Below are 17978 nucleotides of genomic sequence, written 5' to 3'. Positions count from 1 at the left end.
TGGCTGCAATACAAAATATGTCCGGGTGGAAACATCAACCCGCGTTAAAGCTGACCTTTTTACGCACGCATAGCGCCAGTTTTATTATTTTTGTGTTTTGTATTGTTGTGTTTAAATGCCTATATGATACAAATTACCATAAATTTTGGACAGTCATACCATTGATAATTAATATATTACTATATGAATATAATATATTAATATGTGTATATATTTGTATGTATGTATATATGGACAGCTGAGTCACTGGATATTTTCAAGCGGCGGTTGAAGACCTACTTATTCAGGAAACACTTCAACTAGCACTTCTTTGCTTATCTTTCGCATTTAAAAAAAAAACAAAACAAAACAAACAAAAAAAAAACACACCTTTGACACTTTTTCATTGTAACTTTGAACAAATGTTTTAAACTCATGGTATCTTAAGTATGTAACTTAGTGAGCCAGCATTAATGATTCAGTGTTAGAGATTTAAGCACTTATGTACGTCGCTCTGGATAAGGGCGTCTGCCAAATGCTGTAAATGTAAATGTATATGCATACATACATATATATATATATATATATATATATATATATATATATATATATATATATATATATATATACACACACACACACACACACACACACATACACACACACACACAGACAATTATTCATAAATACTAATAGCAGGTGTCCTTTCTGTCCATTCTCTTCTGGCCTCTCTCAATGGAAAGGTGTATGTACAACGCTGAAAGATTTACCTTGAAAGAACTTACAAACTCCATGTTGATGTGTTGTAACATTTGTGACAGTTTCTGATTTATGGCTTATGAATCCTGATGCATACAAAATTTAGATAAGCTAAAGTTTTAAAATATCAAAGCAGTGCACATATTTAATTAAAACTCGTAAAAAACTGATGGACATGAAGGGGAAAATTTAATGCCCTTATTTTTGTCACTGATATAAAATAGATTTAGTAACGCTGCTGGTAACAACAGGGAATAAATGAAAGATGGTATTTACAGTGGCTAATAAACTTCAGTCTGAACTGCAACAGAGAAGCTACTGAGTTTATTAATATATGTATTAATAGTAGTGCATTAATATTAGTATAGAGAGGTGTTAAGGTGAGAATTGTTCCTGTCTGCTTAAAGTAAAGCTAAATCATCAGAGTTGAACCTATCATCACTGATATAGAGTCTAAAACTGAAATCCAAAATTCAGGCAATAATCATATTAGTACTTCATAAAACTGGATTGTAATCCTACCCATTACTAGGGGCTCATATGTATAGATGCAGTTGGAGCTTTTTGTTCAGCTGTTCAAACAAACAAACAAACGTCAATCTTTGTTTTCAGCTCCATACATTATTTAATTTATGCTAAAATACTAATGATTGCATTTTACTTTCTAAATGTTGGGCATTTAGCATCTACAGAGCATCCTAGAGTTATTATTACACCTAGTGGTCCAAAGGAGGAACTACAGCAAATAGTAATAGAATCCCAATGGGGCAGGAATCATGTAGCCCTATATTTCCTCTCCTTTCAGTGGATGTTGAGCAGCAAATAGGACGGTCAATAACAGGATTCCCAATTTGGGATAGTTCTCACTCACTCATTTTCTACCGCTTATCCGAACTACCTCGGGTCGAGGGGAGCCTGTGCCTATCTCAGGCGTCATCGGACATCAAGGCAGGATACACCCTGGACGGAGTGCCAACCCATCGCAGGGCACACACACACACTCTCATTCACACACTACGGACAATTTTCCAGAGATGCCAATCAACCTACCATGCATGTCTTTGGACCGGGGGAGGAAACCGGAGTACCCGGAGGAAACCCCCGAGGCATGGGGAGAACACACACACAAGGCGGAGGCGGGAATCGAACCCCCAACCCTGGAGGTGTGAGGCGAATGTGCTAACCACTAAGCCACTGTGCCCCCAATTTGGGATAGTCTTATTATAATAATCCAACATGTTTTTACCAAAAACAGGAATTAAATAACACTTGTAAAATTATACAAATCAGATAAGGTGTATGTGCAGATGTGTATTGGGCATGAGTGTGTTTGTATGAGGTACAGAACCATTTTTAAGATATAATAAAAAAAAAAGAGGGAGAGAAGAAACTGAAGATTATAGACTGAATCATTCCTAGATCATCCTGTACCTATTCCTCATGTGCACCAGATTGACCTTGTTTTTCATCTCTCTCCTTCAATGCCCATATTTTTGGGTTAGTTTCATGTCTTTGGTGTGTGTGGGGTTTTTTTTTTGGATGTAGTTGTAGCTGTATACAGAATAACTACAGTATTGGCACTTAACGGCCGATTACTGTGTCCCTCTTAAAATTCACTAGATAGTAGCATATAGCATGATTCAGGTGCAATAGGCTCTCTTCATTTTGTTTGAGGCTCCGTCATTGATCAGGAACCACAATTGTTCGTTATGAAAGTAAACGATCAAAGGGGAGAATTTGTTACCGATAATGAAACTAACTTTAAAAATAATTGGTCTTTAAATTTTAGCCCCCAAAGTGCTTGTCCTGCTATATGTTTGTCTGTCTTTGCACGATTTGAAATTCTTTAACACCAATTTCCACCAAGAACAACCTTTTCTTACTTTTAGTTTAGAAGTCTCAGAGGAAATTGTGAAAGGTGGGGTTCATTCATTCATTCATTCATCTTCTACCGCTTATCCGAACTACCTCGGGTCACGGGGAGCCTGTGCCTATCTCAGGCGTCATTGGGCATCAAGGCAGGATACACCCTGGACGGAGTGCCAACCCATCGCAGGGCACACACACTCTCATTCACTCACGCAATCACACACTAGGGACAATTTTCCAGAGATGCCAATCAACTTACCATGCATGTCTTTGGACTGGGGGAGGAAACCGGAGTACCCGGAGGAAACCCCTGAGGCACGGGGAGAACATGCAAACTCCACACACACAAGGTGGAGGCGGGAATCGAACCCCGACCCTGGAGGTGTGAGGCAAACGTGCTAACCACTAAGCCACCGTGCCCCCCCGTGATGTGGGGTTTAAAACAGCAATTAGGGGTTGGTGTACTACAGCAAATTTACAAATGGGTGCCTGGGTTATTAGAATTTACTCTCCAGCTCTCTGTAAGGGTGGAATAAAAAGTTCTTGGCATGATAACACTACAATTTAATATCTGTCATAAAAATGAACCTTTAACTGTGAGTCTTACTTATTGACCATTACAAAGCACTGATACCGGAGTATCAGTGCTTTGTAATGGTTCCAAAACTATTAAACAAACATTTATAAGAAATATTATTAGGGCTCAAATATATGGAGTATCTATGTTAATAGCGAAACCTTTCAATAAATTGAGTAACATGAGTTGAATTACAGTAATCTATTGTCAGAGCTGCTGATATAGAAAACTAAGAGAAAGACTCTTTAGCTGTGTATAAAACAAAGGTTTTTTTGTGTGTAGAAACCGCATTGATAAAGCATGAGCATAATTGGAAAATTATGTTCCCTCACCAAGATCTCTTCTACCGCTTATCCGAACTTCCTCGGGTCACGGGGAGCCTGTGCCTATCTCAGGCGTCATCGGGCATCAAGGCAGGATACACCCTGGACGGAGTGCCAACCCATCGCAGGGCACACACACTCTCATTCACTCACGCACTCACACACTAGGGACAATTTTCCAGAGATGCCAATCAACCTACCATGCATGTCTTTGGACCGGGGGAGGAAACCGGAGTACCCGGAGGAAACCCCCGAGGCACGGGGAGAACATGCAAACTCCACACACACAAGGTGGAGGCGGGAATCGAACCCCGACCCTGGAGGTGTGAGGCGAACGTGCTAACCACTAAGCCACCGTGCCCCCTACTTTCAGCTTAAAGTCAGCAATTTTCATTCCTCGCTATCTTCTTTGGGAGGGAGGTGTTTTGAGAGGACCACCAGAAATTGAATTGGAAACTAGAAAATACAATGAAGAGGTCAGGGAATAATTTAAATGTGTAAATGAGCAAGGCAGTAAACCAACGCCAAAAGCTCCAAGTGCCCTTGTCCACGTTTTCCTGGTTACTTAAACTTTTTTTTCATGGTGTTCAGTAGAATTAGTGCAGAAGCTGGATTAAAAACAGATTGGAAGCATGTGTGGCTATTAGCATTCAGCAACAGGCAGTCACGCTTGTGCAAACCACCACCACAGATCCTGGCCAAATTCCTCATAAACACAAATGCATGTTTGCTGGGCTAATGATAAGGCTCACGTTTCCATCCCGACAGGCTGGAAATGAAGGTTGTTAAAGAGCAGATGTATTGCCTTGAGACACACATGGCATTCATACAGTATTTGTATGGCTTCAGGACATCCAACCCAGCTATTTCAGATCCAGTGTGTTGACGGATACAGGATGATTAATGATGGAAGGGATGCTTGTGTGTTTGGGGTCCACATGAGCTACATGTGCAAGATTTGGTGATAGCACCACAAGTACAGTATCAATCATCATTCTTTAGTAACTGCTTTGTCCTGCTCAGGGTCAGGATGGATCCAAAGCCAATGCCAAGAACATACAACCTGGATGCCAGTCCATTACAGAGCAGCATGTATACACACATTCACACCGGAGAAGTTAGATAGAAACCCACCTGAACATAGTGAGGACATGCCCAACAATTCCATCCAGATAATATCCAGAGCAACTGAGGATTGAGGGCCTCGCTCAGGGAACCAGGATTGGCAGCTTAGTCGCCCTGGGATTCAAACTCACAACGTTTCGTTCAGTAGTCCAACACCTTAACCACTGCGCTTTCACTTCCTCAACCTAGATTTGGTATACATGTGGAAATTAAACAATCATATTTTTATATATATATATATATATATATATATATATATATTTATTTATTTATTTATTTATTTATTTCGTTGTCCTTCGGCTGCTCTTTATTCAGGGTCACCATACCAGATATTCAGATCCACATATATTTAATTTGGCACAGATTTTTAGGCTGGATGTCCTTTCTGCCCCACAATCCTTTCATTTTTTCTAGGTCCGAGTGTCACACATATGAAAAAAAAACCCAGGCATTACCCTTGTACCCTGAGACATTATGGGAAGTGTTTTGAAGTATGTGGGTCCAGAGGCCAAAGACATGTGCTGTAGTCTGTTTGCCATCTCTTAATTTCCCAGTTGGGTTGGTTGCAGTCCAGGGAGTCCAGTGGGATAGACACCAGGTTCCCCTTTACCATGTGTAGGATAAGCGGTACAGAAAAAGAATGGATGGATGTTATATAGCCATTTGTGTTGTAAAGCTAAATACCAGATGCATTTTCTGAAGCAATAGAGCCTCATCTGGCTATTTTTTAAAAACTATTTTAAATAATAGGCGACAGATTTCAACTAAAGGTAAATCAAGGTCATTTTTGTCTGCCTAGGTAGCTAAGGTTTGCAAGCTACCCTGATATTCTAAATATCTAACCAGATTTTCACCAGATTAATACAATGTAATAAAGTCATCTCAGTCTGTTACCTTCTGCATTGTTCTGTCTACATTGTATATTAACAGTGTAAAACACAATGTGTAAGTGTGTGTAATTATCTCTAGTAATGCACAGTTCGAGAGGCGTTTAAAGATGCCGTGCCTCTACACCCCCTTTGTTTCTCCACCTCTTTACCTCGTCCTCTTGCTGTTTTTCACTCGAGGGGAGATTGAGGCAGAAAGAACACTGCAATCAGAGGTAGGTATAGCTCATTCTCTAGCTTTGAAGAATTAATATGAAGTCAGTGTATTGGTTTTGTACAGTAAAAACTATTTCCCTTCGGGTTTAGGTTTTTGTTGCTGATTTTAAAATGTGCTTCTTCCATCCAAACATGGTAAAGTTTACAATAAGCTTAACAGTTATTATGCTCTAATAGTCTATTACTCTGAGATCAACTGATTGAGTTTGAAATTAGACCTGGATTTTAGCTCTATTTACAAAAAAAGCTGAATATACACAGGAAAAGTAGGCATTTATGATTATGCTGGTGAAATTATACCACGTCGCTTTCGAATTCTCAACTCTGATTAGTCGGAATCATCTCTGTATTGATTCATTTTCTAGAACAGCAGCTCTGACGATGGTTCCTGCTGCAAGATTTACATTAACATGTTTGTTCAAATACATCATCTCTGCTATATTAACTCCTGCTGTAGGTTCGACGCTTCACATAAACAGATTTTAAGGATCATTTATACATTTTCTGTGAGACAGAAAGTGTGTACCATTAAGTTTTCGGCCACACCTTTTCTGCCAGTTACTGTTCTTCAGTAATGGGACAAAGCTGCGGGGAATTAATGTATAGCCGTTATACTATAACTGAAAGACGTACCACAGTATAAACGCTAAATGTAAAAGGATAAAAAGGGCGAGTTATTGTTTAATTAATGAAAATTGTAATTGTTGGCAAATTCCTGGGGTATTAAATGCTCATCTATGACACTGTATGGAGTTATTGGAAAAATAATTAGATTTGTGTTCCAAACTGTTAACTATACACACACACACACACCTTAATTAGTTCCTTACTTACTTTATATCAGGTATAAAATGTAATGTAATCGTAGTGTTTTCAAGCCACATTCTGAGCTGTGTGTGTCACTCTGCACATCTGTATCAGAAAAACACCCTCAGGCCAAAATACACTTCTCTCTGTGCTCAGATTCCGTGTACAATACAAAAAAAACCCAGTATTTAGAATTGATGCTGCCTGTCCAGACATGAACATATTTGTAGGTAACTCTGTTTTTAATGTATGGAGTTTTGTTCTGACTTGAGCGGGACAGATCTTTACATTGTTAAAGAGCAGAATGTCACATTTAATCCCAGATTATAGTGATGCATGTAAGAGAGGGGAATCTGCATTATACAGAATCACTGCATTTCAGAGGATAAAAATTAAATGGGTAACCAGTTGCACAACCTTGCATCATTATATGAACAAGAGATAACAGTTCTCAAAAATCCAATGTGCTGGAAGTACAAAAACCAAACCTGAGCTGTTTAAACATCTTTATGTGTAGGAACCAAAAATGTATAATTCTGATACAGTGAGTTTTCATCATTTGGAACAGACAAAAAGTGAAGACCATAGTGATCATGAGGAGTACGTTTTTGCTGTGGGCGGGGCTTGTGCACTTCTACCTCGCGAACGCAGATTCCCTCACCTGGCTCAACTACCTACGCAGCCGAGCCTACAGATACAGATCGAACCAGGACAACTATGCCTCCCTTCAAGCACAAGATGATGCTGAAGCACTAGACTGCCCCCTGGAGTGTGAATGCCCTCCTGCCTATCCTACTGCCATGTACTGCCACAACCGCAACCTCCAGCACGTGCCTTTTGTGCCCTCACGCATGAAGTATGTTTACCTCCAAAACAACCGGATCACTGGAATCACAGATGGGGTTTTTGACAACGCTATTGGGCTTGTGTGGGTCATCCTGAATATGAACCAGCTAAGATCTGACAGAATCAGCAGCAAGGTCAGTACAACACAACAGTCACAAGAAAACAAGTGTGGAATTTGTCCAGGGCACAGACCAGTACATAGTTACACAAATTATCTATGTTCATAATAAAATCTTTTTGAAAGTTTTGAACTTTAAGGGTTTGAAGAAACAAATTGAGTTAGAATTAAGCACATAACAGGCAACAGTAAAATAGAAAACCCTTTATTATAAAACATAAAAGCATTTATATTACACATCAGAAGCAAGACAAAAATCTTATGTGCAAAAATTTTACTCCATGCTACATTTAATACTTTTTATTCTCTTATTAGGTCTTTGCTAAGCTATCCAAACTGGAGCGTCTGTTCTTACAGCACAACAAACTCGAGTACATCCCAGAAGGACTTCCTCATTCTCTTCAGGACCTACGCTTGGACCACAACGCCATCACGTCCGTGCCTCCTGGGTCCCTGCGTGGCATGAACAGCCTCACAGCTTTGCGTCTTCATTATAACACCATCCAGGATCTGGGCGGTGCTGTAGAGCCACTGGTCTCACTCAGCTTTCTGGATTTGCGTGGGAATCAGTTATCAAAGGTTCCTGAGCAGCTTCCAACCAAGCTGAGTCAGCTGTACCTCGACCACAACCACATCTCTTCTGTGCCTGTGGATTTTGTGAAAAAGCGACCAGAGCTGCGCTTTATGCGCCTCTCGCACAATCGCCTCGCCGATGCTGGAATCCCACCCAATACTTTTAATGTGAGCACGCTCATGGAGCTGGACCTGTCCCACAACAAGCTGGAAAAGATTCCAGCCATCAGCACAAGTCTGCAGAACCTCTACCTCCAGGCAAATCACATCAAAGGTACAAGAATCACCTTTCTAAAACAATAAGAAATATGGAAAATGTTTTACTGACCGATATCTAAGCAAATGATTTGGCAGGTACAACTGGAGTGAATGTGCTGCCACTATTTTGTACTATAGACAGCACAAGCTCAAATCACAGTTCCCCAGTGTCATCAAAAATAGCTATTCTGTTAAAAACAGCAACACAAGCCAATCAAAGGCACATGTCAGCTTGTTTGTAGAAGAGGTCAGCTAGCACCTCAGCGTGCATCAAGCATGAGCAACAGTTCAGCAAAATGTAATGGCTAACTTTCTGCATATAGTGGGTAGCATTTAACTTTCCCAGTTCCCATCTTACTTTACATTATTCCCACTAGAACTTTATTTTATAAAAACTTTTTTAATTGGCAAAATTTTAAGTGGGGGTATCCACTACACAGATTTAACTTGGAGATTGTTCTCAGTGGAATCTTGATCAGTAACAAACAGTTTCTCATGTCAGGAGAAATATATTTAAAAAAAAAAAAAAAAAAAAAAAAGTACTTTAGTCTCTCACACACAGAAAGATGAGAACTACAGTTTTCACTATATAAACAAAGCAAAGGGTTCATCAAAAGCGCTATTTGTTTATAATCACTGACGTGCCACTAAAATGCTGTTTTTCCCTTCCTCAGAGTTCTCGGTCAGCAGTTTCTGTCAAGTTATAAACATGACCAATTACTCCAACCTGCGTGTACTGCGGCTGGAGGCGAACAAGATCAACCCTCAGGATGTGCCCCCTGAGGCTCTGTTATGTCTGCGCAAAGCCACAAGTATCAATATATAAGCATGAAATGAGATCATGCCGACATTAACATCCAGGCAAAGTGGCTACAAACTAGTCATCATACTTACTTACTTAAAGAACAGGGCTTAAAGTAATGTACATGGATATTAATAATGGTCATCCTACAGGCATGAACAACTCAAGTATTTCATGCATTACACTGTGGTATATAACAAACCAACATGTTATATTTGAGTAACAATACTCATAGGAAATCAGTAAAAGTCTTATTTGAAAAGACCACACAGAGTGCTGACCTTTGACATACTTGATTTCATTTCTTGCTCAATACATTTCCACAGTCAAGGAAGTGAGAAACAGGTCACACTTTGATCATGGGAGGATCAAACGTAATACCGGTTTTACAAACAGCAGCCGTGAGTCACAAAGCATCCAGTACTTGGTTTTAATTCTTGAGTCAAATGAAACAGGGAAACTTGAACTTTGATTGCTACTTCTTACATTTCATCGAAAGTATGTACAATCCCCTTGTCCTCTGGGCAAATTGAGAACAGAATCAACATAAAATAAAAGGTAAAGGGATTATTATGGGTCATTGTTCTGCTTTCTTTTGACCTAATATGACACAATCAGTTGAACGATAATTCATTTGAAGGAACAATGGAATTAATCTTACCCCCAAAAAAGAGGGAACACAACCAGACTCCAAATTAACCTACTGAGAAACAAGTTGGTAAATGCATCGCTCATCAATCAAGAAAATCACAAATAAAATCCCCACACATTCAGACAAACGTCTGTCATTATCCTGTCCACATTAGGTTTAGCCTTTGTGACTTACTCTTCCTAGTATAAACTTGTGAATATGGTATCATGCAGTTATGGGAGCCAGTAACACTCAAAACCCTTCCACACTTAACCCAGTGAAAACATCTAGATAATAGACAAGATGACAAATGTTTGCCGATAGGCCAAAATATTTTAATGCACAACAGTTTTTTTTTCCCTTTTCAATTTTTTTTTGCATTTTTCCTAATTCCTTTTTAATTCACTTTTTTTAATAATAACAAAACTCAGAAATAACATAACATAGTACTGAGCAGTACTGAAGTGAGGAAAAACTACTCACAAAAGTGCCATTGCCTTTTGTGCCTAAGTGCTTATCATTTTTTCCCCCCACCATTAATCATTTTTATTCTTATTACACCCCTTTTTTCCCCCTCCTTCTGCAAAGCCCACGGACCTTCAAAGTTCATGCCTGGGGAAAAAAAAAATTGAGATCACAGTACATCAGTCCTCATGACCTACTTTTAACAATATATTGTTAAAAAGCAATAAAGCAAAGCAATTATTATTTTGTAAACATGTACTTGTGTAAATTTTAGTGTGCGTGTTTACTCCAGCTAGGAGTACATTGCAATTTAAATGATACCAATGGCTTTGCATACTTTTGAAGATATTAAACATTTTTATTCAGCGTGACCGTGTGGCATTTTACCTGCATAGACTTCCACTATTTCTTAGGGGAGGCTTCCTTTGCTTGATGAGCTTGAAGAACAGCCACTGCCTCCTCAACCTAAATGTTGTAGATTAACAGGAAAAGCATGCATGTGATTATTGAAAGAATATCATGGACAACAAGAAGCCAGGTTTTGGTAGGGCATTACGTTTGACAGTTAAAAGTACCTTGGCATGTAGGGACTCTGGAGACTCGAGCATGTGCAGAAGTTCAGAGTTGTCTATTTCGAGCAACATGCCAGTGATCTTACCAGCAAGGTTAGGATGAAGGGAGTGGATCAGAGGATACAGTCGTTCACCTGCAGAGACACACACACAGAGTCCCTGAGAGGTAGGACAGTAAACCAAGCTAACCGTTAATCCAAATCCACACAGCACATCACAAACATCTCCACAACCTAAAAAAATCCCAACCTGAACGAGACGTACCCAGTAGTTGCTTCTGCTCCAAGAGGGGTGCAGCTGCCAACATTGATGGAGTAAGGGGCTCTTGACCTTTTATGTGAACTGCAGGCTCAATAACTGGAGAAGGCACCATCTATAAAATAACATTTTACCCAGACAGAATACGGCTGAAAAATTAATGAACCTCTTAGGCAAGTCAGCTCGAGTGCAGAGAACTCTCAAGTTCAGCTGGAATTAGTGCCACTGTGATGTATGACTGACTTTATAAGAAAGCTAGCTGCTACAGAAAACATCCGGGTCGAGATATCCATCCTTGTCTCGTGTTTCTGGAATGCCTTATCTAAATACAGATTCCTGAAATCTCACACTGATAAGAACACGTTAGGTTTTATTTTATTCAGGCATACAACCCTCAGTCCAGCTAAACCTAAGCCAAGTATGGGATCACTTAATGAATTTGAACGGGTGGTTGCTTTTCTTGACAACGTGCCCATTAGTTGAACAAAATGGAAAAACACCAAGGTTTAAACACAAAAAATAAAAATGCGTATATAGCTACATAATGTGTGGTGAACAGATTAAAATGTGGTGTGATTTTATGCAGTGATATGGTCCACATCATTTGGTCCAATGCTTCTTTCTTTGGCTATGAGCCAAATATATTTAATAACTCACTGCATTCAAATTCAACAGTATTATTTACAGATGCTTCAACAGCCAAGCCTGAACCTTTCACATAGATGTACATTACCTGTTGGGGAACAGGAGCCGGTACAGTGATGACATGCTGAACATTTCGAACACCGCTGGAGTATTTGTAATGACTTACGCCTCTCATCATTGGCCCTCCCACAGTTCGCCCACCTGCTGTCTGAGTCCCGATGTGAGCTGGAGAGAGAAATGATGTTTAATTTATTTCTGCTACATGCAACAAAACAATCTAGACAACACACAAGAAACTGTAGATTGTTTAATAAGAGCACATTTGAAAGGGGATGCAAAGGTTTTTGCATTTATTTGGGTAATTAGCTTAATACATTTCATTTTTTAACCTATCTGGCTAATTTGAGTCGGGTGAGACTACTGTATACGTGGTAGAAATGACATCCGTTTTAACGTTGTATCAACTAGAATCAGCCGTCTGTGTTGGCTGTCTGTTTTTTTTTTTTGTTAAACCACCCCCATAAGCAGAAGTACAAGGGGGAGAGAAAAAAAAAAACAAAACAAAAACAACTTGAGCCTTGTTAATATTCCCCCAGACCTTACCCATTCTCTGAGTGTTCACACCTGGAGCCTGGGTGGAAGCCTGGCGCATGGTGCTGATGGGAGTGGAGGTCCTGCGTGGTACCACTGGCCTCAGTGACTGAGCTGAGTAAGGAACTAGTATGGCCAATATAAGAGAGCAAACATTAGCACTGTTTATACAGACACACTCCCACGCAAAACATCCATTTGTCTCAGTACAAATGCAAAAATGAAGGAAAAAGGAAAAAAAAATAAAAAATAAGAAAAGGGAGGGCACACTTATGTACTCATATGCCTACCCTGTGGTCTTGGGGCTTGTCCAGTAAAGCGTGGTGCTGGTCGTAGATTTGGTACAGCGTTGTAGAAGGCACGCCCCTGAGGCTGTTCAAATAAATGAGAATACTCATAACATTTATTTAACAGAGCAGTTATAAGGAGTCTTAAACACTAACTCCTAACTCATTCACCCACCTGAGGTATGGAAGGCATGTAGTAGCCAGAACTCTGCTGGTAAGCAGGCATGGCAGGGCCGGGAATGGCTCTCACGCTGGCCAGTCTCTGCATGTACTGGTTTGTGAGTATGGCCTTGCGCTCCTCTTTCCTTTGTGCCAGGGCCACATACAGAGGCTTAGTGCTGACGATCCGGCCGTTCATCTCAGTCACAGCTTTAGTGGCCTCCTCAGGAGAGGAGAAGCAGACAAAGCCAAAGCCCTTACTGTGTCCTCCCTCTGTCATCACCTGGATCAGAAAATCATTATACCAACCTGGACATCAGTATTTTTTCCCAACCTGCTGTGAAATCAGATTTTTTTCTGAAAATTTAAAATATGATTTAAATACCTTAGCACTGGTGATCATGCCATAGGGGGCAAACTCTTTTCTCAGTTTGTCATCGTCAATGCCATCATCCAAATTCTTTACATACAGATTCACCCCCTGCAGCCAGACATTAAACAAGGACCTGGTATCATCAGATTACTAGCAAAAGTAAGAGAGATTTTAAGCATCTATTAAAATCCAGGTGCCAAGTCAATCAGCCATGGATTTGCCACGTTTACCTGGTATCGGTTCAAGCGTTCTTGCTTGATTTGCTCGAACTTGCGTTTGAGTTCGGACTGTCTCTCCAGTCTCTTCTGAGCTCGGCCCACGTAGAGAACACGTCCGTTCAGCTCCTTTCCATTCATCTCGGCTACTGCCTATAAACAAGTTAGGTAGTCTAGATGATGGATTTTAGTTGTCAAGATGCTCGACAACATTCACACATGACCGCTCTGTAGCATCCCTTACTTTCTGTGCATCTTCATGGTTTTCATAATTCACAAAGCCAAAGCCACGTGAACGCCCCTTTTCATCAGTCATCACTCGAACACTCAGGGTTTTACCTGTGAACCACACAATCAGCAACAATAGTTAAAAGTATGTACTGACAGAGCGAGACAAGATACTTATAGAACTGTCTAACCAAACATAGCTATGAGGATACAAATCAAATTTCCACAGAAATACAAAAAGTATTTTCAGCACTTTCAGCCTGCATGTTACCTACTGACCCTTTTAAAACAAAAGGTTTTGCTACTATGCATGTCAAACAATGTGCTTCACAGTGATGCAAAGCACCTCACTCTTAACTATTACATCATGTTTGCACAAACGTAAACAGCTTGTCTGAGGTCCACCTATTCACATGGGTTAGAATGCTAACCCTTTTAACTGTTAAAAAAAAAAAAGTATACAATTTTTAAAGAAATTCTTGAACATATGTCTCAAATCACTTTCTCACCAAATTCAGAGAAGATATTGCGCAGTTTCTCATTGTCAAAATCGTCCCCAAAGTTCTTGATGTAAACATTGGTAAACTCCATGGCTTTTGCACCAAACTCGGCCTCCCGCTCTTTGCGAGATTTAAAATGTCCAACAAAACTTCATGAAGAATCCAGAAATATGCAGGAAGGAAAAACAGTTATTTTATGGCTAATATTTACGTACAGTTTACAAATCACAAATACAAGAGAACCCTAGGCAGAATCCAAAGGTCTAATAGCAAAGACAATACAACTACTGCTAAATTTATTTCACAGGCCTGCTGAAAGTCTGAAACTCATCCTGACCATCACTGACATACAGCCATTTCAACTCAAGACCTGCTGCAAGCTCTTCCTCGAGTGCACTGACCTAACCGCAGACAGTTGACTTATTTTCCCCAAAGGATAGACTGGGCCTGGGCTGCTTTCCAGCTCTTTACCTGCATATTTTCTAAGCAAAGAAAGGTCAAGAGATGTTTATGACGAAACTTTTCACTACCATTTCACTCTACATTACTTTTGCTGGTTACAAAATGGATCTTGTTCATATTGGTACCAAATAATTCTAGAAACCTATAAACAAAATCTGAGTTTGTATGTAATAGGTTAAACCCAGTTTAAACAACCTACAATTTTTTTAAAAACATACTTTACAGGCCTATGCAGACAGAGATTCTAGCTCAATATAAACTCACATGGATGCGGCTTAAAGAATAAACAGTGGAAAATCTCTAAGGTGAATAAATTATGGTAGATATGTAATGTAGATGTTGTACTTGTAACATTATACTTTTTGTTCTTGTAGGACTTCTGTAATCATGATTGCTTTCATTTTCTTCCCAACTCTCATTTTATAGCTAACTCAAATTAACAGGGATGCAAAGTTGTATAAAGGTAAGTATAAAGTACATATACTAACTTCAACAGAGAATAATTGCTTGTTTTAAAAACCCAGACATCTTCTGCACATCTGTCTGAATCCTGGTTTAAGGAGTGGTGTGATGTACAAGTAGACTACAGTGCATAAAGTCTCTGTACTTACACTTTGCGATCGTTCAGGAGCATGCCATTCATTGTTTCAATTGCTCGCTTCGCTGCCTCCTGTGTCTCAAAGTGCACAAATCCATAACCTTTTGAGCCATTTTCATCACACACCACCTATCAAAGAACACGTTATGACAAATGATATATTTAAAAACATATGCTTAACAATAATACTGCAATGTCAAAGGTTTTGAAATCTAATGTAACTAATGCCTACCAAAATTTAACACAATTGAGTTTCTCCATCATCTACTATAACAAAGTAAAACTTGTGTACTGAATATATATATCAAGATGTTTCCTAGACTCTATTCTCCCCATCATGCTTGTTATCTATTATGAAGGTTTTAAAAAATAAATAGAGAGATTCTTCATGGCTAAGCCTAAATCTTACTTGAACTAAGGAGTGGAAAATGGAAACTTGTCTGATGCTGACCTTACATGACAAAATGTTTCCAAAGGCAGAGAAGGTGTCGTAAAGAGCCTTGTTGTCGATTGACTCATCCATGTTCTTGATGAAGATGTTCCCTACTCCAGACTTCCTCAGACAAGGGTCTCGCTGCGACCACATGATCCTGATTGGTCGACCCTTTATCACTTCATAGTTCATCGTGTCTAGTGCACATTCCGCTGCAGCAGAACGGCACAATCGTTAACTCCTCTCAGCAGCACATGACCTTAAAGATTCTATCTTGGTGGAAAAGCCATTTTTCAGATCAAGTACATCAAGTCTTTGATTTCCCTCTAACATATTTTTAGTAATAAATGTTCCTAATGAGAAAAGCACAAGTAAATGCATGATCTTTTCCATTTCATTTCGCTTTTCTGTTATATACACAACGATGCACAAAGATACCTTTTGCGTAACGATTCCTTAACACTTTTCACAAGCTTGTGTTTATTTTTAATGGTTGATTAACAACATAAAACGTATTAACTATCTTGTCATAACGCAAACATCCCTACTATAGAGAAATAAGGTCATTTCGACAGATTAAAATGTCAAGTTAAATACGCTTAAATAATTAAAGACCTAGATCAGGGAGGTGTTCGTGTTTACCATCAGCAGGCTGCTGGAAATTGATGTAGGCGTAGCCGAGGGACCTGCGTGTGATGATGTCCCGGCAGACACGGATAGACATGATGGGTCCCGCAGGGGAGAACTTTTGATATAGCATGGCCTCTGTGACATCAGGGTGCAGGTCACCCACATAGAGCGAGGCCAAAGGATACACTGGCCCACTGCTGTTCATCCTGCAAGCTCTGCCATGGTTTACACACACGTATGAATGACCAGACACTGCAAAACCTCAACAGGACAAACTAACACATTATCTGTGATTAATATCAAACAAACAGATCAGTTAAATACTTTAGGTGTTACTAAAAGTATCTCAAGTATTATTACTGTTGTTATCTTATGAGAAAACGTCTCCAGTATAAAACTACACATAGAGGAATAATTATACATTTAATGCAAGTTCGTTCAATACATATTCGTGTGATAAAAACTCTCATAAAAAGCGTTAAAACAATTAAACGAATTGTATGAAAAGGCAGAGTAGGAAAAAAAAAGTAGCGCGCATGCGCAGAAACCCTTGGTCGGAATAACGAGTGATCCTGATACAAAACTTATAGCTTGTGTGATGACAAGCCTAAAAAAACCACATTTAAATCTTTATTATCAGACCTCCAGGAAACTATACAACTAGTACGCATCAATTAGAACAACAACACTTATTAAAACATAGCAATTTATATCACTCTGGTAATTATTTGAATCTTTTGCACTTAGCTATCAACAGCGGCTAATATCAGGCGACCGTTAAGGTCTCGAGCCACTGAATTAAAGCGAATTTAATCAAAAATACTGGATATAAAGTGAGAAATATTATAGTGACTTTTTCTGGCAATAAACGTATATGAAAGATCACTAAGGGGGAAAATAAATAAATAAATAAATAGCAAAAGAAAACTTAATGAATTAGCTGAATTTTGTTAAGCTAGTGTTATTAGTTATACTATAACCGAAACACCTAAAAAAAAAAAAAAAAAAAACCACTTTCGTGGTGTAAATTTCACGCTTGTTTAAAAAGAATCACCTTTTCCCGCGAGAGAAACACAGATGGTAATGAAGATCCACCTCCTCAAAGCGGCAGCGATTCTGTGGCAAATGTTTTCGTGTGATTATTGTCTTGAAACACCTGTCAAATCAATGCGCGCCACGTCACCGCTAATTAAAAACCGCCGCCGATTCGTTGAACTTCCCCAGAATTGAGAATTTTAGTCCTCGGCGTTAAATAGTTCCATGAACAATTGAAAGGGCGGGTACTTGACACTTTTATTAACAGATAATGATTCAAATAAAAATAATATGCACGTCCTAAAGAAAATGTTTTTATATCATTCACTGTAAAAAAAAAAATAAGTAAATAAGTAAATAAATAAAACGTGAGAGAAAAACTCAATTAATCATAACTGTCCACTAGAAGGCAGTCTGTATAAAAATGCACCAAAATGCTTTCCCACCAACTCATTGGACAACGCAGTGCGTTAGACTGTAAAAGCCATTCATGTCCTATAATGTGCAGTCTGAGAGGAAGCCATTTTCAGGAACCAGAATTATACTGGAGTTATTGTTAGAGAATGGAATTGGGCATTTATCGAGCTTCAGGGCTAGATTTTCTTTAATCATATGTGTACACCATTAAGAGCGGTTCATCCATATCTGCCCATGATATATAGTTTTTGTAGCCACTTGATAAAACCCTACTGACCAAATAATTTGTACTGGTCAAATTATTAGCCGCCATTTGTTTGGGAAATTATCTGCTTACTGC

The 17978-nt window shown here is 39.2% G+C and overlaps 2 protein-coding genes across 3 annotated transcripts; one reads left to right on the top strand and one right to left on the bottom strand.

Moving 5' to 3' along the window:
• Window positions 1-7135: 7135 nt before the first annotated feature.
• On the top strand, window positions 7136-9403 carry fmodb (fibromodulin b). Its single transcript, XM_060881789.1, has 3 exons — window positions 7136-7522; window positions 7822-8353; window positions 9012-9403. Exons 1-3 carry the CDS (start codon window positions 7136-7138, stop codon window positions 9161-9163), a joined length of 1071 nt encoding a protein of 356 aa, XP_060737772.1. The 3' UTR covers window positions 9164-9403.
• Window positions 9404-9957: 554 nt separating this feature from the next.
• pabpc1l (poly(A) binding protein, cytoplasmic 1-like) lies at window positions 9958-17402 on the bottom strand. Of its 2 annotated transcripts, none has more exons than XM_060882510.1 (16): window positions 17241-17402; window positions 16199-16401; window positions 15575-15768; window positions 15137-15252; window positions 14073-14212; window positions 13580-13674; window positions 13351-13488; window positions 13133-13228; window positions 12764-13030; window positions 12592-12673; window positions 12335-12427; window positions 11799-11935; window positions 11072-11180; window positions 10811-10941; window positions 10623-10700; window positions 9958-10382 (listed from the first exon to the last, which is right to left on the bottom strand). In XM_060882510.1, exons 2-15 carry the CDS (start codon window positions 16389-16391, stop codon window positions 10638-10640), a joined length of 1854 nt encoding a protein of 617 aa, XP_060738493.1. In that variant the 5' UTR covers window positions 16392-16401; window positions 17241-17402; the 3' UTR covers window positions 9958-10382; window positions 10623-10637. The 2 variants fall into 2 exon arrangements, with proteins under 2 accessions (XP_060738493.1, XP_060738491.1); XM_060882508.1 differs by having other exon boundaries at window positions 10083-10382; window positions 12314-12427; window positions 17241-17399.
• Between the last annotated feature and the right edge of the window lie 576 nt (window positions 17403-17978).

This window comes from Tachysurus vachellii, chromosome 11 (assembly GCF_030014155.1).
Source record: "Tachysurus vachellii isolate PV-2020 chromosome 11, HZAU_Pvac_v1, whole genome shotgun sequence".
In the NCBI taxonomy this organism is placed as follows: Eukaryota; Metazoa; Chordata; class Actinopteri; order Siluriformes; family Bagridae; genus Tachysurus; species Tachysurus vachellii.
This window is presented reverse-complemented; position numbering and strand designations above follow the sequence as displayed.

What these genes read in the sequence shown, in the direction of transcription:
- fmodb (XM_060881789.1), top strand. Translation starts at nt 7,136, where the DNA reads ATGAGGAGTACGTTTTTGCTGTGGGCGGGGCTTGTGCACTTCTACCTC. An exon ending in CTGACAGAATCAGCAGCAAG is followed by an intron (nt 7,523 to 7,821) that starts GTCAGTACAACA and finishes TTCTCTTATTAG; the next exon opens with GTCTTTGCTAAGCTATCCAA. An exon ending in CCAGGCAAATCACATCAAAG is followed by an intron (nt 8,354 to 9,011) that starts GTACAAGAATCA and finishes TCCCTTCCTCAG; the next exon opens with AGTTCTCGGTCAGCAGTTTC.
- pabpc1l (XM_060882508.1), bottom strand. Translation starts at nt 16,391, where the DNA reads ATGAACAGCAGTGGGCCAGTGTATCCTTTGGCCTCGCTCTATGTGGGT. An exon ending in ACATGCCTTCCATACCTCAG is followed by an intron (nt 12,674 to 12,763) that starts GTGGGTGAATGA and finishes TTATTTGAACAG; the next exon opens with CCTCAGGGGCGTGCCTTCTA. An exon ending in ACAAGCCCCAAGACCACAGG is followed by an intron (nt 12,428 to 12,591) that starts GTAGGCATATGA and finishes TGGCCATACTAG; the next exon opens with TTCCTTACTCAGCTCAGTCA.